Source organism: Engystomops pustulosus, chromosome 6 (genome assembly GCF_040894005.1).
Source record: "Engystomops pustulosus chromosome 6, aEngPut4.maternal, whole genome shotgun sequence".
NCBI lineage: Eukaryota > Metazoa > Chordata > Amphibia > Anura > Leptodactylidae > Engystomops > Engystomops pustulosus.
The window spans coordinates 21,823,121-21,847,581 of NC_092416.1; the positions used below are offsets into that span (position 1 = coordinate 21,823,121).

The 24,461-nt window shown below is 45.8% G+C and overlaps 1 protein-coding gene across 1 annotated transcript in view; it reads right to left on the minus strand.

The window, feature by feature from the left end:
- Positions 1-254: 254 nt before the first annotated feature.
- Positions 255-24,461, minus strand: part of LOC140134651 (IgGFc-binding protein-like) — a 41,617-nt gene continuing 17,410 nt past the window's right edge. Inside the window, exons 8-12 of the mRNA XM_072155114.1 lie at positions 23,238-23,802; positions 22,505-23,079; positions 20,758-21,325; positions 19,873-20,072; positions 255-538 (exon numbers count right to left, since the gene is read on the minus strand). Of these exons, the coding sequence (XP_072011215.1) occupies positions 395-538; positions 19,873-20,072; positions 20,758-21,325; positions 22,505-23,079; positions 23,238-23,802 (2,052 nt within the window). The 3' untranslated portion in view covers positions 255-394. The remainder of the gene's footprint in view (positions 539-19,872; positions 20,073-20,757; positions 21,326-22,504; positions 23,080-23,237; positions 23,803-24,461) is intronic.

Sequence of the window (24,461 nt, forward strand, 5' to 3'; positions counted from 1 at the left end):
TAGCTTTACAGGCTGTTACAATGAGCATAACAGGTCTCCACTTCCTCCCCAAACATCTGCCAACCATCCATGGAGATGAAAGGATTATTAGAGGACTTTCTTTCCCCCCTGTCCTATTGGTGCCATCAATGCTGTATCTGTAAGACCCCTATAGTGACACTATTACATTGGGGATTTACTAGAAGGAGCCCCCTAGAGCTTCATTTACATTATTAGAGGCTTCTAATGAATACGTTTTTATGTTCTTTCATGAATTCACTTTTATTACACCTTATAAAAGTCTCGCCAATACAAACATGTTCCAAGACAGAAGGGAGACAGAGTTTCATCATCTTACACAATGGAAATCACGCTACACCAGCAAGCGCGGGGTTACACACGGGATATCCTCTCTTCACTTCACACATATGAATGTTCTATCCAGCACCCTTTTGCAGGTTGTATCTTCTGGGCACTGATGGGCCATGCAGGTTATAGCGCCCCCTAGATGACACGTGCAGAGCTGCAAGCAATGATCTCCCAGAAAGTTTTCATTTATCTGCAGAAATAATGGATATAATTGATTTTTTTAAAAAATTTTTAGCTCAGTTTGTGCTACAAAACATATAATCAAAGAAGATAAGATTGAAGAAAGATGCAAAGACCAAGCTTTACTTCTATAAGTATATACGTCTACTTCTAGGTAAGTTATAGGCCAATGATCTTACACAGGCAGTCCCCGGGTTATGTACAAGATAGGTTCTGTGGAATTGTTCTTAAGTTGAATTTTTATGTAAGTCGGAACTGTATATTTTGTTATTGTAGATCCAGACAATTTTTTTTTTAATTTTAAAAATGTTGGGTTGTCATAACAACCAGGATTAACACTAAAGCTTCATTACAGACGCCTGTGATAACTGTTACAGCTGATTATTGTAGCCTAAGGCTAAAGTACAGTAATTACCAACATCCGGAGGTCCGTTTGTAACTAAGGGTTGTCTGTAAGTCGGGTGTTCTTAAGTAGGGGACTGCTTATAGTAGGTAGAAATTATATAGTGGACTCTGAGTAAGGAATATACGTCATTCCTTACCTGTGCTCTTCTTAGCATAGCACATACATTTACCTTCCGCTTCAACCTTCTTCTAACCTTCCATATATATTTACAGTACCGTATTTTTCGGACTATAAGGCGCACAAAAAAATCCTTTGTTTTTCTCAGAAATCAAAGGTGCGCCTTATAGTCCAGTGTGCCTTATATATGAACCGTACTTACAGACAACAGCTGCCTTGAACTGTGCACAGGTCTGCCCCCTGCTGGTCATTCATCCTTATAATCAGGTGCGCCTTATATATGAACCTAGACGTTTTAGCAGCCATTTATTGATGCTGCGCCTTATAATCCGGTGCACCTTATAGTCCGAAAAATACGGTACATGTCCCATGGGAATAGTTTATCCAAAGTTGTCTATGAGTCCATTTGCCAACACTTTATCCAGTCCTGACTGTAGTCGTTTTTCTCTATTCAAACCTGTTCTTGATTTTGCAGGTTATAATTTTAGCATTGCCCTTCTGACTTGACCACAGACTACACCTCCACCTCTATTAATGGAATTGTAACCCCCCCCCCCCCTCCTATGCTGTAGTGGGCGTGATGGGTGGGGCATGGGGTGGGACACATTGGGGCTATGGAAAATAATTCATTCAGACACCAGAGCCCCATTTTTGGCACTTAGTGCACCAGGAGGCTTAACCCCTTTCTGACCAGGTCTTACAAAGCTTTAATGATTGTATAATACTTAGTGAATTTTTATACCTTTTGGTCTAAGGGCCATAACTTCCCTTTTTTGTGCACTACCTTAAAAATGTTTGTGGTATTTGTTTATGTGACACATTGAGAGAGTTAAAAAAAAAAAAAAGGTAATAAATCATAAAAAAAAAGTTAAAGGACCTCTTTACATTTTTTTTTTTTTTTTGCTGGGGAGGGGGGAGTTAAAGATACAAAGCTGGAGAAAACAATATATATATATATATATATATATATATATATATATATATATATATATTAATTTATAGTTTATACTTTTTCCTTTTTCAAAGTAACTTAAAATTATGTTATTATGTTATTATAAATTCATTCCCTATTTGATATATAATGGGGCAGATTTACTTACCCGGCCCGTGCGCGATCCAGCGGCGCGTTCTCTGCACAGGATTCGGGTCCGGACGGGATTTATGAAGGTAGTTCCTCCGCCGTCCACCAGGTGGCTCTGCTGCGTTGAAAATCATCTGAACACGCCGGAATGCACTGAGCTGGACCAAGCGACACATTTTCGGTTTTTAAATGCGGCCGTTTTTCCGGATACGTTGGGTTTTCGTGCGGCCACGCCCCCCGATTTCCGTTGCGCGCATGCTGGCTCCGATGCGCCACAATCCGATCGCGTGCGCCAAAATCCCGGGGCAATTCAGGTACAATCGGCGCAAATCAGAAATATTCGGGTAACACGTCGGGAAAACGCGAATCGGGCCTTAGTAAATGACCCCCAATATGTGTTATTTTGGGCTAACGGGGCAACTATGGCACAGTTTATTTATAGTGTAGCGGGGGATTTTTTTAATTGGGAAAAATAAATGTATATTGATATATGTTGAATGATATTTTTAATAATATTTTGCGTGTGCGTGTGTTACTCTATATTTCACCCATGAGGTCAAAAAGACCCCAGGGGACATGTCCACTGTTATATTTTTTTTAACATTTTAATTTTTTCCCCACTTTTCAGTTTTCACTTCTATAAAAGCCCCAGTTGAAGGGGGAAACAATCCCCTGGGGGGGGGGGGGATATGTCTGATTTGACCTAGCAGCTCTGATAACACCTGCAGACTCGGCAATCATGTGACCACCAGGTCCGTAGAGTCGGTGGCAGTGCCAGCTCTGCTATTCACTGCATAGAGCTACTTCAACTACTTCAATGCTATGCAGTGAATAATGGAGATGGCAGAAGCAGTAATAAACTGTTTCTCCCTTCTCCCTATGGTCTTTGGCTTTGTCGAATGTGTCATGATAAATCCCCTCGGTTGTCTTTAATAGAGATGAGCGAGCACTAGAGATGAGCGAGCACTAAAATGCTCGGGTACTCGTTATTCGAGACGAACTTTTCCCGATGCTCGAGTGCTCGTCTCGAATAACGAACCCCATTGAAGTCAATGGGAGACTCGAGCATTTTTCAAGGGGACCAAGGCTCTGCACAGGGAAGCTTGGCCAAACACCTGGGAACCTCAGAAAAGGATGGAAACACCACGGAAATGGACAGGAAACAGCAGGGGCAGCATGCATGGATGCCTCTGAGGCTGCTTAATCGCACCATTATGCCAAAATTATGGGCAACAGCATGGCCATGACAGAGTGACAGAATGAGGCTAGATAGCATCTAAAACATCCAATAATTGACCCTGACACTATAGGGGACGGCATGCAGAGGCAGCGGCAGCAGGCTAGAGAGTGGCATGGCGACATACCCTAAATGGACTCAGGCTTCAAACCAATGGGTGGCAGAGAGGAACCAAAGGAGGTGAGCAAGAAGCGCTCAAATAATATCGGTACATGATAAAAGTTTGCCAGTATATTTTGTGGATTACACAGCAGGGTGGCGACAAAGTTAACATGGAAGCCATGAAAACAACCCAAAATTCTGCCTGACACAGCTCGTTTGATAAGGGGACCATGTATGGAGGCAGTGAACTAGTAGTAGATTAAAGGTTCTGCAGTTAAAACTATGTTAGTTGGATCTTGGCATGGAGTTGGCGCTCCGCTGCCAGGCGAGCTTTCGCCAATCCAAGCCCCTGTCTCTAGGCTACTCCCCAAACAGCACTTCTAAGAACCTTTTGTATAAGATCAAGTGTAGTAGCGTTCTTATAAGTTTAGGATATGGCGGGTGAGGGGAATGTAAACAGATGCGCAAGAAGCGCTGAAATAATATTGGTAAATGATAAAAGTTTATTAGTATATTTTGTGGATAACACAGCTGGGTGGCGACAAAGTTAACAACTTTGATGTGGAATCCATGAAAACAACCCAAATTTCTGCCTGACACACCTCATTTGATAAAGGGACGATGTATGGAGGCAGCTATATGGACGACTTTTGGAGGTAGCAATGGAGACAACGTGTGGAGGCTGCTATGGAGACAATTTAATTTGGATAGTGCCTGTATGTGGCAGTCCCAAAATATTTTCAAACCAGAGGAGCAGGTAGGTGGCCCTCCAGAAAAATAGAATAGATTGAGTGCCTGTATGTGGCAGTCCCAAAAAGTTTTCAAACCAGAGGAGCAGGTAGGTGGCCCTCCAGAAAAATTGAATAGATTGAGTGCCTGTATGTGGCAGTCCCAAAAAGTTTTCAAACCAGAGGAGCAGGTAGGTGGCCCTCCAGAAAAATTGAATAGATTGAGTGCCTGTATGTGGCAGTCCCAAAAAGTTTTCAAACCAGAGGAGCAGGTAGGTGGCCCTCCAGAAAAATAGAATAGATTGAGTGCCTGTATGTGGCAGTCCCAAAAAGTTTTCAAACCAGAGGAGCAGGTAGGTGGCCCTCCAGAAAAATGGAATCGATTGAGTGCCTGTATGTGGCAGTCCCAAAAAGTTTTCAAACCAGAGGAGCAGGTAGGTGGCCCTCCAGAAAAATAGAATAGATTGAGTGCCTGTATGTGACACTCCCAAAAATTGTTTAAAACAGAGGAACGGGTCGGTGGCCCTCCAGAAAAATTGAATAGATTGAGTGCCTGTATGTGGCACTCCCAAAAATTGTTTAAAACAGAGGACCGGGTCGGTGGCCCTCCAGAAAAATTAAATGCATAAAGTACTATAGCAAGAGCCAGTGGGCCATGTCAAAAAATAGCCAGTTTCCTCTGCTTTACTGTACAAAGAGGAGGAGAAGGAGGAAAATGAGGAGGAGGAGGAGTGGATCAATTATTCAGGTTGAGCTTCCTTCACCTGGTGGAGATTGGAAATTATGAGAAATCCAGGCTTTATTCATCTTAATAAGCGTCAGCCTGTCAGCGCTGTCAGTCGACAGGCGTGTACGCTTATCGGTGATGATGCCACCAGCTGCACTGAAAACCCGCTCGGACAAGACACTAGCGGCAGGGCAGGCAAGAACCTCCAAGGCGTACAGCGCCAGTTCGTGCCACATGTCCAGCTTTGAAACCCAGTAGTTGTAGGGAGCTGTGTGATCATTTAGGACGATGGTATGGTCAGCTACGTACTCCCTCACCATCTTTCTGTAAAGATCAGCCCTACTCTGCCGAGACTGGGGACAGGTGACAGTGTCTTGCTGGGGTGACATAAAGCTGGCAAAAGCCTTGTAAAGCGTACCCTTGCCAGTGCTGGACAAGCTGCCTGCTCGCCTACTCTCCCTCGCTACTTGTCCCGCAGAACTACGCACTCTGCCGCTAGCGCTGTCAGAAGGGAAATACTGTTTCAGCTTGTGCACCAGGGCCTGCTGGTATTCATGCATTCTCACACTCCTTTCCTCTGCAGGGATGAGAGTGGAAAGATTTTGCTTGTACCGTGGGTCCAGGAGAGTGAACACCCAGTAATCGGTGCTGGAATAAATTCTTTGAACGCGAGGGTCACGGGATAGGCAGCCTAGCATGAAATCTGCCATATGCGCCAGAGTACCAACGCGTAAGAATTCACTCCCCTCACTGGCCTGACTGTCCATTTCCTCCTCCTCCAACTCCTCCAACTCCTCTTCTTCTGTTCATACACGCTGAACAGTAAAGGACTCAACAATGGTCCCCTCTTGTGTCTCGCCAACATTCTCCTCCTCTTCCTCCTCATCCTCCTCCACCTCCACCTCCTCCGATATGCGCTGAGAAACAGACCTAAGGGTGCTTTGGCTATCAACAAGGGAATCTTCTTCCCCCGTCTCTTGTGACGAGCGCAAAGCTTCCGACTTCATGCTGATCAGAGAGTTTTTCAACAGGCCAAGCAGCGGGATGGTGAGGCTGATGATGGCGGCATCGCCACTGACCATCTGTGTTGACTCCTCAAAGTTACTCAGCACCAGACAGATATCAGACATCCACGTCCACTCCTCATTGTAGACTTGAGGAAGCTGACTGACCTGACTACCAGTTCTGGTGGAAGTTGACATCTGGCAGTCTACAATGGCTCGGCGCTGCTGGTAAACTCTGGATAACATGGTCAGTGTTGAATTCCACCTCGTGGGCACGTCGCACAACAGTCGGTGAGCGGGCAGTTGGAGGCGGCGCTGCGCTGCCCTGAGAGTGGCAGCATCTGTGCTGGACTTCCTGAAATGCGCACAGATGCGGCGCACCTTCGTGAGCAAATCTGACAGATTGGGGTATGTCTTGAGGAAACGCTGAACTATCAGATTTAACACATGGGCCAGGCATGGCACATGTGTCAGTCTGCCGAGTTGCAGAGCCGCCACCAGGTTACGGCCGTTGTCACACACAACCATGCCAGGTTCAGCGGTGCCAGCCACAGATCAGTCTGCGCCGTGATGCCCTGTAATAGCTCTTGGGCGGTGTGCCTTTTATCGCCTAGGCTCAGCAGTTTGAGCACCGCCTGCTGTCGCTTAGCAACGGCACTGCTGCTGTGCCTAGAGCTACCGACTGATGGCGCCGTGCCCACGGATGGTAGTTCGGAGGAGGAGGTGGAGGAGGGGTGGGAGGAGGAGGAGGCATAGTAGGCCTGAAACACCTGGACCGAGGTAGGCCCCGCAATCCTCGGCGTCGGCAGTATATGACCAGCCCCAGGGTCAGACTCGGTCCCAGCCTCCACCAAGTTAACCCAATGTGCCGTCAGCGATATATAGTGGCCCTGCCCGGCAGCACTCGTCCACGTGTCCGTGGTCAGGTGGACCTTGTCAGAAACGGCGTTGGTCAGGGCACGGGTGATGTTGTCTGACACGTGCTGGTGCAGGGCTGGGACGGCACATCGGGAAAAGTAGTGGCGGCTGGGGACCGAATACCGAGGGGCGGCCGCCGCCATGAGGTTGCGAAAGGCCTCGGTCTCTACTAGCCTATAAGGCAGCATCTCCAGGCTAAGCAATCTGGAGATGTGCACATTAAGGGCTTGGGCGTGCGGGTGGGTTGCACTATATTTGCGTTTCCGCTCCAGCGTCTGGGGTATGGAGAGCTGAACGCTGGTGGATGCTGTGGAGGATCGTGGAGGCGACGATGGGGTTTTTGTGGCAGGGTCCTGGGCAGGGGGCTGACTATCAGCTGACACAGGGGAAGGAGCAGTGGTGTGCACGGCCGGAGGTGAACGGGCTTGTTGCCACTGAGTGGGGTGTTTAGCATTCATATGCCTGCGCATACTGGTGGTAGTTAAGCTAGTAGTGGTGGAACCCCTGCTGAGCCTGGTTTGGCAAATGTTGCACACCACAGTCCGTCGGTCATCCGGTGTTTCGTTAAAGAACCTCCAGACTTCTGAAGATCTAGCCCTCGCCGCAAGAGCCCTCGCCACGGGAGCTTCACTAGTTGACACATTTGGCGCTGATGCACCAGCTCTGGCCCTGCCTCTCCGTCTGGCCCCACCACTGCCTCTTCCAACCTGTTCTGGTCGAGGACTCTCCTCCGTCTCAGAAGCACTGTGTTCACCCGGCCTCTCAACCCAGCTTGGGTCTGTCACCTCATCATCCTCCGATCCCTCAGTCTGCTCCCCCCTCGGACTTCCTGCCCTGACAACAACTTCCCCACTGTCTGACAACCGTGTCTCCTCATCGTCGGACACCTCTTTACACACTTCCACTACGTCAAGAAGGTCATCATCACCCACAGACTGTGACTGGTGGAAAACCTGGGCATCGGAAAATTGCTCAGCAGCAACCGGACAAGTGGTTTGTGACTGTGGGAAGGGTCCAGAAAACAGTTCCTCAGAGTATGCCGGTTCAAATGCCAAATTTTCCTGGGAGGGGGCAGACTGGGGGGGAGGAGGCTGAGGTGCAGGAGCTGGAGGAGTGGCGATTTCGGTGACATGGGTGGACTGCGTGGAAGACTGACTGGTGGACAAATTGCTCGAAGCATTGTCAGCAATCCACGACATCACCTGTTCGCACTGTTCTGGCCTCAACAGTGCTCTACCACGAGTCCCAGTAACTTCAGACATGAACCTAGGGAGTGTAGCTCTGCGGCGTTCCCCTGCTCCCTCATAAGCAGGTGGTGTCTCACCCCGGCCAGGACCACGGCCTCTGACCCCTGCAGTAGTTGGACGCCCACGTCCCCGCCCTCGTCCTCTACCCCTAGCCCTCGGGTTAAACATTTTTAAAATGAGAGTTATAGCTTTAATTTTTTTTTAACTTTTTTTTGTGTTTTTTTTTTTTTTTTGTGTTTTTGAGTTTTTAAAACCAAACAATGCTATCCTATTGCTATGGCTATTTTCTAGCCAAGTATGAAAGCACACTACTATGCCAGATGAGATGACACCGAGTTATTAAACAAAATAAACGTAAAATAAAAAAGGACAAATGGCAGACTGTGCCTAATTGAAATCCAACCCCTACTAAATTTTCCCACTTCGGTCTTTGCAATGGATATGTGCGTCACTAAGCGCAAAACACAGCGGTCGCAAGTCTCACTACAAATTGCTCACAATTGGCTAGTAGATGCACTGCAGCAAGTACAGCCACCAGCAGATCAACCAGAAATCAAATATATAACGCTACTGTAGGCGTAAGCCGTTTGGATTCTCCTATGGCTATTTTCTAGCCAAGTATGAAAGCACACTACTATGCCAGATGAGATGACGCTGAGTTATTAAACAAAATAAACGTAAAATAAAAAAGGACAAATGGCAGACTGTGCCTAATTGAAATCCAACCCCTACTAAATTTTCCCACTTCGGTCTTTGCAATGGATATGTGCGTCACTAAGCGCAAAACACAGCGGTCGCAAGTCTCACTACAAATTGCTGACAATTGGCTAGTAGATGCACTGCAGCAAGTACAGCCACCAGCAGATCAACCAGAAATCAAATATATAACGCTACTGTAGGCGTAAGCCGTTTGGATTCTCCTATGGCTATTTTCTAGCCAAGTATGAAAGCACACTACTATGCCAGATGAGATGACGCTGAGTTATTAAACAAAATAAACGTAAAATAAAAAAGGACAAATGGCAGACTGTGCCTAATTGAAATCCAACCCCTACTAAATTTTCCCACTTCGGTCTTTGCAATGGATATGTGCGTCACTAAGCGCAAAACACAGCGGTCGCAAGTCTCACTACAAATTGCTCACAATTGGCTAGTAGATGCACTGCAGCAAGTACAGCCACCAGCAGATCAACCAGAAATCAAATATATAACGCTACTGTAGGCGTAAGCCGTTTGGATTCTCCTATGGCTATTTTCTAGCCAAGTATGAAAGCACACTACTATGCCAGATGAGATGACGCTGAGTTATTAAACAAAATAAACGTAAAATAAAAAAGGACAAATGGCAGACTGTGCCTAATTGAAATCCAACCCCTACTAAATTTTCCCACTTCGGTCTTTGCAATGGATATGTGCGTCACTAAGCGCAAAACACAGCGGTCGCAAGTCTCACTACAAATTGCTCACAATTGGCTAGTAGATGCACTGCAGCAAGTACAGCCACCAGCAGATAAACCAGAAATCAAATATATAACGCTACTGTAGGCGTAAGCCGTTTGGATTCTCCTATGGCTATTTTCTAGCCAAGTATGAAAGCACACTACTATGCCAGATGAGATGACACTGAGTTATTAAACAAAATAAACGTAAAATAAAAAAGGAAAAATGGCAGACTGTGCCTAATTGAAATCCAACCCCTACTAAATTTTCCCACTTTGGTGTTTGAGGTGGATATGTGTGCCACTAAGAGCTAAACACAACGGTAGCAAGTCCCCCTGCTAATTCCTCACAAAATGGTACTAGATGCAAATAAAAAAAAAAAAAAGTAGAACGTTATTGTAGCCCTAAGAAGGGCTGTTGGGTTCTTGGAGAATCACTCCTGCCTAACAGTAAGCTAATAGAACACCCTAACGCTTTCCCTGACCAGCAGCAGCTCTCTCCCTAGCGGCATCCAGACACAGAATGATCCGAGCAGCGCGGGCAGCGGCTAGTCTATCCCAGGGTCACCTGATCTGGCCAGCCAACCACTGCTATCGATGTGTAAGGGTACCACGTCATGCTGGGTGGAGTGCAGAGTCTCCTGGCTTGTGATTGGCTCTGTTTCTGGCCGCCAAAAAGCAAAACGGCGGGAGCTGCAACGAGCAGTTTCGAGTACGCTAATGCTCGAACGAGCATCAAGCTCGGACGAGCATGTTCGCTCATCTCTAGCGAGCACTAAAATGCTCGGGTACTCGTTATTCGAGACGAAGTTTTCCCGATGCTCGAGTGCTCGTCTCGAATAACGAGCCCCATTGAAGTCAATGGGAGACTCGAGCATTTTTCAAGGGGACCAAGGCTCTGCACAGGGAAGCTTGGCCAAACACCTGGGAACCTCAGAAAAGGATGGAAACACCACGGAAATGGACAGGAAACAGCAGGGGCAGCATGCATGGATGCCTCTGAGGCTGCTTAATCGCACCATTATGCCAAAATTATGGGCAACAGCATGGCCATGACAGAGTGACAGAATGAAGCTAGATAGCATCTAAAACATCCAATAATTGACCCTGACACTATAGGGGACGGCATGCAGAGGCAGCAGCAGCAGACTAGAGAGTGGCATGGCGACATACCCTAAATGGACTCAGGCTTCAAACCAATGGGTGGCAGAGAGGAACCAAAGGAGGTGAGCAAGAAGCGCTCAAATAATATCGGTACATGATAAAAGTTTGCCAGTATATTTTGTGGATTACACAGCAGGGTGGCGACAAAGTTAACATGGAAGCCATGAAAACAACCCAAAATTCTGCCTGACACAGCTCGTTTGATAAGGGGACCATGTATGGAGGCAGGGAACTAGTAGTAGATTAAAGGTGCTGCAGTTAAAACTATGTTAGTTGGATCTTGGCATGGAGCTGCCGCTCCGCTGCCAGGCGAGCTTTCGCCAATCCAAGCCCCTGTCTCTAGGTTACTCCCCAAACAGCACTTCTAAAAACCTTTTGTATAAGATCAAGTGTAGTAGCGTTCTTATAAGTTTAGGATATGGCGGGTGAGGGGAATGTAAACAGATGCGCAAGAAGCGCTGAAATAATATCGGTAAATGATAAAAGTTTGCAAGTATATTTTGTAGATTACACAGCAGGGTGGCGACAAAGTTAACAAGTTTGATGTGGAATGCCCTGTAATAGCTCTTGGGCGGTGTGCCTTTTATCGCCTAGGCTCAGCAGTTTGAGCACCGCCTGCTGTCGCTTAGCGACGGCACTGCTGCTGTGCCTAGAGCTACCGACTGATGGCGCCATGGCCACGGATGGTAATTCGGAGGAGGAGGAGGTGGAGGAGGGGTGGGAGGAGGAGGAGGTATTCTAGACCTTTGAGACCTGGACCGAGGTAGGCCTCGCAATTCTCTGCGTCGGCAGTATATGACCAGCCCCAGGGTCAGACTCGGTCCCAGCCTGCACCAAGTTAAGTGTAGTAGCGTTCTTATAAGTTTGGGATATGGCGGGTGAGGGGAATGTAAACAGATGCGCAAGAAGCGCATGATGCGCATGGAGCTGGCGCTCCGCTGCCAGGCGAGCTTTCGCCAATCCAAGCCCCTGTCTCTAGGCTACTCCCCAAACAGCACTTCTAAGAACCTTTTGTATAAGATCAAGTGTAGTAGCGTTCTTATAAGTTTAGGATATGCCGGGTGAGGGGAATGTAAACAGATGCGCAAGAAGCGCTGAAATAATATTGGTAAATGATAAAAGTTTGCCAGTATATTTTGTGGATAACACAGCAGGGTGGCGACAAAGTTAACAACTTTGATGTGGAATCCATGAAAACAACCCAAATTTCTGCTTGACACACCTCGTTTGATAAGGGGACGATGTATGGAGGCAGCTATATGGACGACTTTTGGAGGTAGCAATGGAGACAACGTGTGGAGGCTGCTATGGAGACAATTTAATTTGGATAGTGCCTGTATGTGGCAGTCCAAAAAAGTTTTCAAACCAGAGGAGCAGGTAGGTGGCCCTCCAGAAAAATGAAATAGATTGAGTGCCTGTATGTGGCAGTCCAAAAAAGTTTTCAAACCAGAGGAGCGGGTAGGTGGCCCTCCAGAAAAATTGAATAGATTGAGTGCCTGTATGTGGCAGTCCAAAAAACTTTTCAAACCAGAGGAGCAGGTAGGTGGCCCTCCAGTAAAATGGAATAGATTGAGTGCCTGTATGTGGCAGTCCAAAAAAGTTTTCAAACCAGAGGAGCAGGTAGGTGGCCCTCCAAAAAAATTGAATAGATTGAGTGCCTGTATGTGGCACTCCCAAAAATTGTTTAAATCAGAGGACCGGGTAGGTGGTCCTCCAGAAAAATTGAATAGATTGAGTGCCTGTATGTGGCACTCCCAAAAATTGTTTAAAACAGAGGACCGGGTAGGTGGCACTCCAGAAAAATTAAATGCATAAAGTACTATAGCTAGAGCCAGTGGGCCCTGTCAAAAAATAGCCAGTTTCCTCTGCTTTACTGTACAAAGAGGAGGAGAAGGAGGAAAATGAGGAGGAGGAGGAGTGGATAAATTATTCAGGTTGAGCTTCCTTCACCTGGTGGAGATTGGAAATTATGAGAAATCCAGGCTTTATTCATCTTAATAAGCGTCAGCCTGTCAGCGCTGTCAGTCGACAGGCGTGTACGCTTATCGGTGATGATGCCACTAGCTGCACTGAAAACCCGCTCGGACAAGACGCTAGCGGCAGGGCAGGCAAGAACCTCCAAGGCGTACAGCGCCAGTTCGTGCCACATGTCCAGCTTTGAAACCCAGTAGTTGTAGGGAGCTGTGTGATCATTTAGGACGATGGTATGGTCAGCTACGTACTCCCTCACCATCTTTCTGTAAAGATCAGCCCTACTCTGCCGAGACTGGGGACAGGTGACAGTGTCTTGCTGGGGTGACATAAAGCTGGCAAAAGCCTTGTAAAGCGTACCCTTGCCAGTGCTGGACAAGCTGCCTGCTCGCCTACTCTCCCTCGCTACTTGTCCCGCAGAACTACGCACTCTGCCGCTAGCGCTGTCAGAAGGGAAATACTGTTTCAGCTTGTGAACCAGGGCCTGCTGGTATTCATGCATTCTCACACTCCTTTCCTCTCCAGGGATGAGAGTGGAAAGATTTTGCTTGTACCGTGGGTCCAGGAGAGTGAACACCCAGTAATCTATGCTGGAATAAATTCTTTGAACGCGAGGGTCACGGGATAGGCAGCCTAGCATGAAATCTGCCATATGCGCCAGAGTACCAACGCGTAAGAATTCACTCCCCTCACTGGCCTGACTGTCCATTTCCTCCTCCTCCAACTCCTCTTCTTCTGCCCATACACGCTGAACAGTGAAGGACTCAACAATGGTCCCCTCTTGTGTCTCGCCAACATTCTCCTCCTCATCCTCCTCCACCTCCACCTCCTCCGATATGCGCTGAGAAACAGACCTAAGGGTGCTTTGGCTATCAACAAGGGAATCTTCTTCCCCCCTCTCTTGTGACGAGCGCAAAGCTTCCGACTTCATGCTGATCAGAGAGTTTTTCAACAGGCCAAGCAGCGGGATGGTGAGGCTGATGATGGCGGCATCGCCACTGACCATCTGTGTTGACTCCTCAAAGTTACTCAGCACCTGACAGATATCAGACATCCACGTCCACTCCTCATTGTAGACTTGAGGAAGCTGACTGACCTGACTACCAGTTCTGGTGGAAGTTGACATCTGGCAGTCTACAATCGCTCGGCGCTGCTGGTAAACTCTGGATAACATGGTCAGTGTTGAATTCCACCTCGTGGGCACGTCGCACAACAGTCGGTGAGCGGGCAGTTGGAGGCGGCGCTGCGCTGCCCTGAGAGTGGCAGCATCTGTGCTGGACTTCCTGAAATGCGCACAGATGCGGCGCACCTTCGTGAGCAAATCAGACAGATTGGGGTATGTCTTGAGGAAACGCTGAACTATCAGATTTAACACATGGGCCAGGCATGGCACATGTGTCAGTCTGCCGAGTTGCAGAGCCGCCACCAGGTTACGGCCGTTGTCACACACAACCATGCCTGGCTTCAGGTTCAGCGGTGCCAGCCACAGATCAGTCTGCACCGTGATGCCCTGTAATAGCTCTTGGGCGGTGTGCCTTTTATCGCCTAGGCTCAGCAGTTTGAGCACCGCCTGCTGTCGCTTAGCGACGGCACTGCTGCTGTGCCTAGAGCTACCGACTGATGGCGCCATGCCCACGGATGGTAATTCGGAGGAGGAGGAGGTGGAGGAGGGGTGGAAGGAGGAGAAGGCATAGTAGGCCTGAAACACCTGGACCGAGGTAGGCCCCGCAATCCTCGGCGTCGGCAGTATATGACCAGCCGCAGGGTCAGACTCGGTCCCAGCCTCCACCAAGTTAACCCAATGTGCCGTCAGCGATATATAGTGGCCCTGCCCGGCAGCACTCGTCCACGTGTCCGTGGTCAGGTGGACCTTGTCAGAAACGGCGTTGGTCAGGGCACGGATGATGTTGTCTGACACGTGCTGGTGCAGGGCTGGGACGGCACATCGGGAAAAGTAGTGGCGGCTGGGGACCGAATACCGAGGGGCGGCCGCCGCCATGAGGTTGCGAAAGGCCTCGGTCTCTACTAGCCTATAGGGCAGCATCTCCAGGCTAAGCAATCTGGAGATGTGGACATTAAGGGCTTGGGCGTGCGGGTGGGTTGCACTATATTTGCGTTTCCGCTCCAGCGTCTGGGGTATGGAGAGCTGAACGCTGGTGGATGCTGTGGAGGATCGTGGAGGCGACGATGGGGTTTTTGTGGCAGGGTCCTGGGCAGGGGGCTGACTATCAGCTGACACAGGGGAAGGAGCAGTGGTGTGCACGGCCGGAGGTGAACGGGCTTGTTGCCACTGAGTGGGGTGTTTAGCATTCATATGCCTGCGCATACTGGTGGTAGTTAAGCTAGTAGTGGTGGAACCCCTGCTGATCCTGGTTTGGCAAATGTTGCACACCACAGTCCGTCGGTCATCCGGTGTTTCCTTAAAGAACCTCCAGACTTCTGAAAATCTAGCCCTCGCCGCAGGAGCCCTCGCCACGGGAGCTTCACTAGTTGACACATTTGGCGCTGATGCACCAGCTCTGGCCCTGCCTCTCCGTCTGGCCCCACCACTGCCTCTTCCAACCTGTTCTGGTCGAGGACTCTCCTCTGTCTCAGAAGCACTGTGTTCACCCGGCCTATCAACCCAGCTTGGGTCTGCCACCTCATCATCCTCCGATCCCTCAGTCTGCTCCCCCCTCGGACTTCCTGCCCTGACAACAACTTCCCCACTGTCTGACAACCGTGTCTCCTCATCGTCGGACACCTCTTTAGACACTTCTTCCACTACGTCAAGAAGGTCATCATCACCCACAGACTGCGACTGGTGGAAAACCTGGGCATCGGAAAATTGCTCAGCAGCAACCGGACAAGTGGTTTGTGACTGTGGGAAGGGTCCAGAAAACAGTTCCTCAGAGTATGCCGGTTCAAATGCCAAATTTTCCTTGGAGGGGGCAGACTGGGGGGGAGGAGGCTGAGGTGCAGGAGCTGGAGGAGTGCCGGTTTCGGTGACATGGGTGGACTGCGTGGAAGACTGACTGGTGGACAAATTGCTCGAAGCATTGTCGGCAATCCACGACATCACCTGTTCGCACTGTTCTGGCCTCAACAGTGCTCTACCACGAGTCCCAGTAACTTCAGACATGAACCTAGGGAGTGTAGCTCTGCGGCGTTCCCCTGCTCCCTCATAAGCAGGTGGTGTCTCACCCCGCCCAGGACCACGGCCTCTGACCCCTGCAGTAGTTGGACGCCCACGTCCCCGCCCTCGTCCTCTACCCCTAGCCCTCGGGTTAAACATTTTTAAAATGAGAGTTATAACTTTAATTTTTTTTTAACTTTTTTTTGTTTTTTTTTGTTTTTTTTTGTGTTTTATAGTTTTTAAAACCAAACGATGCTATCCTATTGCTATGGCTATTTTCTAGCCAAGTATGAAAGCACACTACTATGCCAGATGAGATGACGCTGAGTTATTAAAAAAATAAACGTAAAATAAAAAAGGAAATGGCAGACTGTGCCTAATTGAAATCCAACCCCTAATAAATTTTCCCACTTCGGTCTTTGCAATGGATATGTGCGTCACTAAGCGCAAAACACAGCGGTCGCAAGTCTCACTACAAATTGCTCACAATTTGCTAGTAGATGCACTGCAGCAAGTACAGCCACCAGCAGATCAACCAGAAATCAAATATATATAACGCTACTGTAGGCGTAAGTAAGCCGTTTGGATTCTCCTATGGCTATTTTCTAGCCAAGTATGAAAGCACACTACTATGCCAGATGAGATGACGCTGAGTTATTAAACAAAATAAACGTAAAATAAAAAAGGAAATGGCAGACTGTGCCTAATTGAAATCCAACCCCTAATAAATTTTCCCACTTCGGTCTTTGCAATGGATATGTGCGTCACTAAGCGCAAAACACAGCGGTCGCAAGTCTCACTACAAATTGCTCACAATTTGCTAGTAGATGCACTGCAGCAAGTACAGCCACCAGCAGATCAACCAGAAATCAAATATATATATAACGCTACTGTAGGCGTAAGTAAGCCGTTTGGATTCTCCTATGGCTATTTTCTAGCCAAGTATGAAAGCACACTACTATGCCAGATGAGATGACGCTGAGTTATTAAACAAAATAAACGTAAAATAAAAAAGGAAATGGCAGACTGTGCCTAATTGAAATCCAACCCCTATTAAATTTTCCCTCTTCGGTCTTTGCAATGGATATGTGCGTCACTAAGCGCAAAACACAGCGGTCGCAAGTCTCACTACAAATTGCTCACAATTTGCTAGTAGATGCACTGCAGCAAGTACAGCCACCAGCAGATCAACCAGAAATCAAATATATATATAACGCTACTGTAGGCGTAAGTAAGCCGTTTGGATTCTCCTATGGCTATTTTCTAGCCAAGTATGAAAGCACACTACTATGCCAGATGAGATGACGCTGAGTTATTAAACAAAATAAACGTAAAATAAAAAAGGAAATGGCAGACTGTGCCTAATTGAAATCCAACCCCTATTAAATTTTCCCTCTTCGGTCTTTGCAATGGATATGTGCGTCACTAAGCGCAAAACACAGCGGTCGCAAGTCTCACTACAAATTGCTCACAATTGGCTAGTAGATGCACTGCAGCAAGTACAGCCACCAGCAGATCAACCAGAAATCAAATATATATAACGCTACTGTAGGCGTAAGTAAGCCGTTTGGATTCTCCTATGGCTATTTTCTAGCCAAGTATGAAAGCACACTACTATGCAAGATGAGATGACACTGAGTTATTAAAAAAATAAACGTAAAATAAAAAGTAAATGGCAGACTGTGCCTAATTGAAATCAAACCCCTAATAAATTTTCCCACTTTGGTGTTTGAGGTGGATATGTGTGTCACTAAGAGCTAAACACAACGGTAGCAAGTCCCCCTGCAAATTCCTCACAATATGGTACTAGCTGCAAATAAAAAAAAAAAGTAGAACGTTATTGTAGCCCTAAGAAGGGCTGTTGGGTTCTTTGAGAATCACTCCTGCCTAACAGTAAGCTAATAGAACACCCTAACGCTTTCCCTGACCAGCAGCAGCTCTCTCCCTAGCGGCATCCAGACACAGAATGATCCGAGCAGCGCGGGCAGCGGCTAGTCTATCCCAGGGTCACCTGATCTGGCCAGCCAACCACTGCTATCGACGTGTAAGGGTACCACGTCATGCTGGGTGGAGTGCAGAGTCTCCTGGCTTGTGATTGGCTCTGTTTCTGGCCTCCAAAAAGCAAAACGGCGGGAGCTGCCATTTTCTCGAGCGGGCGAAGTATTCGTCCGAGCAACGAGCAGTTTCGAGTACGCTAATGCTCGACCGAGCATCAAGCTCAGACGAGCATGTTCGCTCATCTCTAGTCTTTAACCATTATATAACTGGGACTATTTCTGCTTCTTCCTCACAGTGGAGTCCAAATCCCTAGAGCGACATGAATAATCTTTCAGTCTGGTTCATCCTAGGAGTTGTCACGTTTATATAATTTCTCTTGTAGCTTCCGCTCATACTTTAGTCTGTGAAATGCTTGGAATTAACCCCTACACTTCAGACACCTCCCAGCCTAATTTCTTCCTCTGTTAGTAGCATAACACATTTGGCACAAATCTGTTAGATAGTGGTATGATATCCTCTCACATGTCGGCCTCCGGCCTTGTTACACAATATTCAATCACTTTAGTAGATGAAAACAAGATAACAAAAAATGCTTTCAGTAAAAATAGAGCAAAGCTTCATTCACATAAATGAAGGGTGGAAACCGTGGTCTACCCCCCATTCACCTATCATGCAACCTTCGCTGATGACTTTGCCAGAGGCATTTTCAGAGTTAAAGGACACCTACCACCACGGATCTACCTATTAAGGTAGATCCGGTGGTAGGTGCCTCTACCGTATGTAAGGATAGCCCTTTTTAAGGCTAATCCTTTAGTCCCCTTCATTTATTTTAAACATTAATATGCTTATTTACCAAATAGGCTACTGAGGCGCATGCACAGAACTCCAGCTTCGCAGACAAGGGCTTGCAGCTCCTTGTGCGCTGAAGATATCTGGGTAGGAGGATCAAGGAGGCTACTGGGGCATGGAGTAGCCGCGTCATGTAGCCTCAGCTCCGGCTATTCCTCAGTAGCCTCTTTGTTAAATTTGCATATTGCCACAATTAATTATTTAAAAAGATAAAGGGGGCTAAAGGATTAGCCTTAAAAAGGACTATCCTTACATACGTTGCAGCCACCTACCACCAGATCTACCTTAATAGGTAGATCTGTGGTGGTAGGTTTTCTTTAACATTTGCAATTGGTGCTAGTATTAAATAAAATCTACCACCAGGATTAAGGATTGTAAACCAAGCACATTGACATAATAGTGTGTGCCACCTATGGCAAGATCCATCCTTCTTTCAGCTTTTTATGTGCTTGTTTTTAAGAAAAAAAAAGTTTTAAAATTATACAAATGAGCCTGAAGAGCCAGGCCTTATTAATACATAAGAAACCTGGAGCCCTTCAGGCTTATTTGCAAATGTTTTAAAGCCTTTGGAGTGAAGCCAAAACCGGAACAGAACTTCTAATGAAGTTCTTTGTGGTTCAAGTCCACTCAACACTTCTGCTATTACCACTACCAGTTCTTCATGTTTATTTTTAGCCCAAACATTTAGGCAAAGAAAATCTCATATGAACAAAATCACTTCGAAATGTACTGTATACAGTGTCTAAACGTAATTAGCAAAAAGTAGAAGCAGTATATGAAAAATAAGTTTCCGCTTATATCTTCTATAATAATTAAGAGGATAAGTAGCAACCAGGTTTTTCTTTTGAAATTCCCTTTTACTAGATTAATTGACCATCAGCAAGTACAACCACCACTATAATAGCAGAGGTTTCAGCAGTTTGTTGGTCTGGAACATTCAGGTGTATGTTAACAGAATGCAAAGGGGGAAAGTCTTTTACAATGGTGGAAAGTCTTTTACAATGGCCTTAGAGAAAACATTTCTACTGCTCATAAATTTGGGAAGGGACATAGGCCGTTTTCTAAACAATTTGAAGTTCGTCATTTTACATGATACAGAATATTCACAAGTGGAAAACATTTATGTCTCCAGATAACTTTCATAGACAAATTTACTCTGAAGTCAGACCATGCAAGTGACACTGCTAAACTTCTCTTGGGCTTTTCTTCGGATGAATGGACATTTCAAAGCTATTACTTACTGTGTAGTATTTTCCCTCAACAACACATCCACATCTGCCAAACGGTACACACTGATTTACATCAAGGAAGAAGCCATTGTCGCACTGACATCCTTCTGAGTGTGTTCCGGTGCAAGACTCAGGTGCATCGATTCGGCTGCAGGTCGTCCTACATGCATCAGTGTTTACCTCGTAGTGACTGTGACCTGGACAGTCCAAACCTGGTGCAAAGAATTTCATAGACATGAACTATAAATAATATTTAACAACTTATTTCCAATCAATTGTGCAGGTTTTGAACATGTAAAGGGTCTTTAGTTCATTGATGGACCATATATAACCCCATTTTGCATCCCCATACACCTCTTTGTGGCGAGGGCTCAGAAGCTGATTTCATGGGTTCATTTTAATAGCTGGTATGATGATAATATCATTCCTATCTCTTTAACCCCTTAGATGGAACAGTGATACCCTTCTCAGACACTGCACAGTATACAGTGCTGTGATGGCTTCTGGAGAACCATTTCCCCTTCCACCATCTGTCATGGGTTAGACCTCCATCTGATGTTATAGACCTCCACAAATCTTAGAAGTTCAAGGGCCCAGAAAAAGTCTTTAATTAGGGAATCCCATTAATGTTAAAACTTTGCAAATCCTTTTAGCATCTTGCCCTACTCAACAATTGGCATGGACTCCCCTCCATATGTTGACAAGCCCAAAGTGTTGATGATTGTGTGACCACTGCAGTCTATCACTGATACAGGAATTGTAACTATCACAATCCACGGTGACATGTCTTTAATGGCTTTTTTCGACCACTGTGGTCACTGATTTGCTGCTGCAATCACAAGACCACCAACCCTTCTGACCTAGCCTGAAGTGTCAACAACCCCATTTCAAACTCACGGCACAAGGTTTCACTCCTCCATGTGATGTTGGTAATGCCAACATTTTGGCACATAGCCACATAATTCTGTAGACTGTTGCACAGAACTCTTGGGTTTCCTTGTTCTCGGCACAAGTTTGTAACACACTGGTCAAAGTATCCTGTAGGATCTATGAGGTCATGACAAGAACTGAACAAGCCTTCTTCTGCATTCAGCAGGCCACAGAAATGTTCCCCTTCATACAAGCTCCTTTCTTCACATGGCAGACAAATGTCACCCAGACAATGATATTCGCAGGTCATTCCCAGCCTCTTGTCTTTCCAGACCTCACCAAATGCAGTTTCATCAATGACCTGTCTTCCATCCTGATTGGTCATGTCATCCTCGTCATCACCATTGTAATTTCCACATAATCCACACACCTTTCCATAGTAGCTACTAGAAATCTTTATAATAGTCTGTAAGGACAGGTCATAAATTACTTCAAGTCCAAACTTGGTAGTGAGCAGCAGGTTAATGCCATGTTGCCAAATCCAGATATCACTGTCTTGAAGATGAAGTGGAAGGTTGAAAGAAGCATCATTTACCTAGGAGACACAAGTCTAGAAGTGAATATTGGTCTTCAATAACAGAATGGCGGTGGGAGAATGCAACACCCCTACAGATTAGAAGACACAAAGAATTAGAGATATAGAAAAAGAATAAGACAAAGTAGACAGCTTCATACTCCGTGAGGTGGCCAGCCTCAAAGTCAATGCAACCTAGTTCCCATTTTAATGAATGGGAGCTGATCTACAGTCTATCACATTGAGACTAATACTGCCTGTTTCAGTTTTCATTCTCGGTTGAGCTGATTTTGTTTTTGGATCTCAACCACTATGATCTGTTCCAAGGAAATATTTTAAATAATTTATAGTAGAAACCCTCCCTCTTTGTTCTATAAAAAAGTATTCATGCAAATAACATAGGATAGCACTGATATAGTGTTGTACATACAGCAGAATTTCTCTTTGTTTCAATGAATAGTATGCTCAACTTTTCTGGTTGTGTTAAAGTCACAACCACTTAGTTGGACTTTTCTTGTGGTCAATCCCCGGGGCAGCCCTTGGTGACCCAATATCCGGATTCTGGATGGTGTGATCTTATATCCAATGGACGTTTTGAGCATAATTCTCACAAAAAATACAGTTTGGCACACAGCCGTAAGATAAATATATATATTTTTAAAAATGAATTACTAAAATAATTACAATAAAAAAGTGCTCAAGATACAATATCAATTATATCCATAGTGGAGACGTGTTGCGAGAATGAACCGGGTTCTTCCACAGTCCAGGACAAGCACGGTTCAGGCTTGAAACCCGTCTCCACTCTGCTCCAAATCATGTAATTTTAAGTTGAATAATGAGGCCTATACATTGGCTTAATTTGAAGCTGTGAGGCACCAGTGCAAAATGTGTGTCATGCCCCCAATTATAATGTATTGTTTATAGTTGAAAAGATACACCGAATGGGCCCCCTAGGCCTCTTGGGCCCAGTGGCAACTGGACCCTCTGCCCACACTCAAGGTATGCCCTTGGACCTATGTAGTACCTAGCAGAAGATCTTCTGAACCAGTCATAACATATGCATTTACTCTACCAATCTGGATTCCATCTTATAGTCAAAAATTTTTACTCTAGAAAAATCCAATGGAATCGTTGTCTTCAGGGCAATGTCCCCTGAAATACAGAAAGATAAACACCATAATTCTAATTTTTATTTACCTGAACTGTGCCATTTTTGCCTTCAGTCATGATAATTCGAACATCATTTACAAAAATTCCAACCTTAGATGGAGCAGATGTGGACATGACAACTGAGAAGTTGACCAGCAAGTTTCTGTTCCGAAAGCATGTTTTTGTGAGAACATAGGAGCAGTTTCCTTGAAAATGATATATCCCCCTATCAAAAGTGTAATAGTAAGAGCCTCCAAGTACTGAACACAAGGCTACGTCCATTGCATGACACTTTTTGATACCATCTTTTATCTTACAGACCTCATGTGGACCACAAGCAAATGGAGAACACCTAATCAAACCCCCATACTGGCAAATACATTGCTTGTCACAGTTTGGTGTGGGGTAGAAAACTTCATTGACTTTATAATATATTCCATCATGGACACAGCCACACTCAGCTCGGTGGACACAATGATCCCCTTCAAGAAGGTAGCCGTCTTCACAATCACAGTTTTCTCTGCAGTAGTCAACACCTCTGGAAGGAAGGTTTAGGTGGCTGCAGGTCTTCGGGTAGTCATAGGAGCACAGCATGTAGTTGCTATTTTCTGGACACCAAGGCCCTAAAAAGGAAAATATTATAAAGTATATATTAAAAATGGAAAAAAATGTGTAATTAGAGCCACAACTTTATATTGTTATGTTCTCTTCTACATGAGTGAACATGGTCTTACTAGAAGATTACTGGTAGACAACTGATGAATATTGTTAAGTTACTTACGGCAAAAGTTATTATCCCGCCATTCATAGACTATTCCGTTTGCTTCCTGGCAAGCGATAGCATATGCTTCAATCACCTTACAGAAGACATCTTGCCTGGCAAATTGGTAACAAAAGTCATGAATGCAATTTTCGAAGAAGGATTCTGGATTCACTAGACTATGACAGTCTCGAAAAGGACCCTTGACATTCAGCATAATCCCACAATTAGACAGGAGGATCCTCTGAATTTTGCCCAAAAGTTGTCCGCAAGGTAGTGGAATATGTTCTATACACTCCTGACGACTGTCCATTATCCTCCAACTTTTACCGAACGCTACAATATCATTATTCACTTCTCCATCTTTCGACTTTAGCTCATCATCAATAATGCCATTGAAATTTCCACAAAGGCCACACACAGCACCAGCATAGGAGCCTGGAAGAGTAACTGAGATTCGACTGTGCCAATCAAATGTCACTTCCATGCCAAATTCTGTCAAGATGACCCCATTCCTCGACTTTACAAATACTTGAATCTTGTCCATGTACAGGTTAATGGGAAGATTGTTTAACACACCATTTACCTTAAACATAAAATATTTGAAATATTGTTATTGTTGTTTTTAAAAAATTCAAGATGGCGGAGGTTCCTGTTGGTACAATATCAGTAACAAAAATTGCTGTCAGAAAGGGAAGCAACTAGGATCATCTGGGAAGAAAAATGGGAAGCACCTTTAGAGCATAGAGAGCGAATGGAACATTTCTTTTCTTGGGTGACAGGTAGAATTTTTTTGATGTAGCAAGGTTAGCAATGTAGATTAAAATTGAGAAAGAGAGCTATGCTGGGAAGTAGAAAAGAGAAAGAGAACCGTAATAGCAACCAGGGAATGGGGGTCAGTAATACTTGGCAAACAGGATTGTTTTGCAGAGCCAAATATTAGAGGTGACCCATGCTGTGAACAAAGAATGGAGAAACACCATGCTAGGAACCAAATATTAGAGGTGACCCATGCTGCGAACCAAGAATGGAGAAACACCATGCTAGGAACCAAATATTAGAGGTGAACCCTGCTGAGAATCATGAATGGAGGGAAGCCATGTTATGGAACCAAATATTAGAGGTGATCATGCTGAGAATCAAGAATGGAGGGAAACCATGCTAGGAACCAAATGTTAGAGGTGACCCTTGCTGAGAACCAGGAATAAATGGAAGCCATGTTATGGAACCAAATATTATATGTGA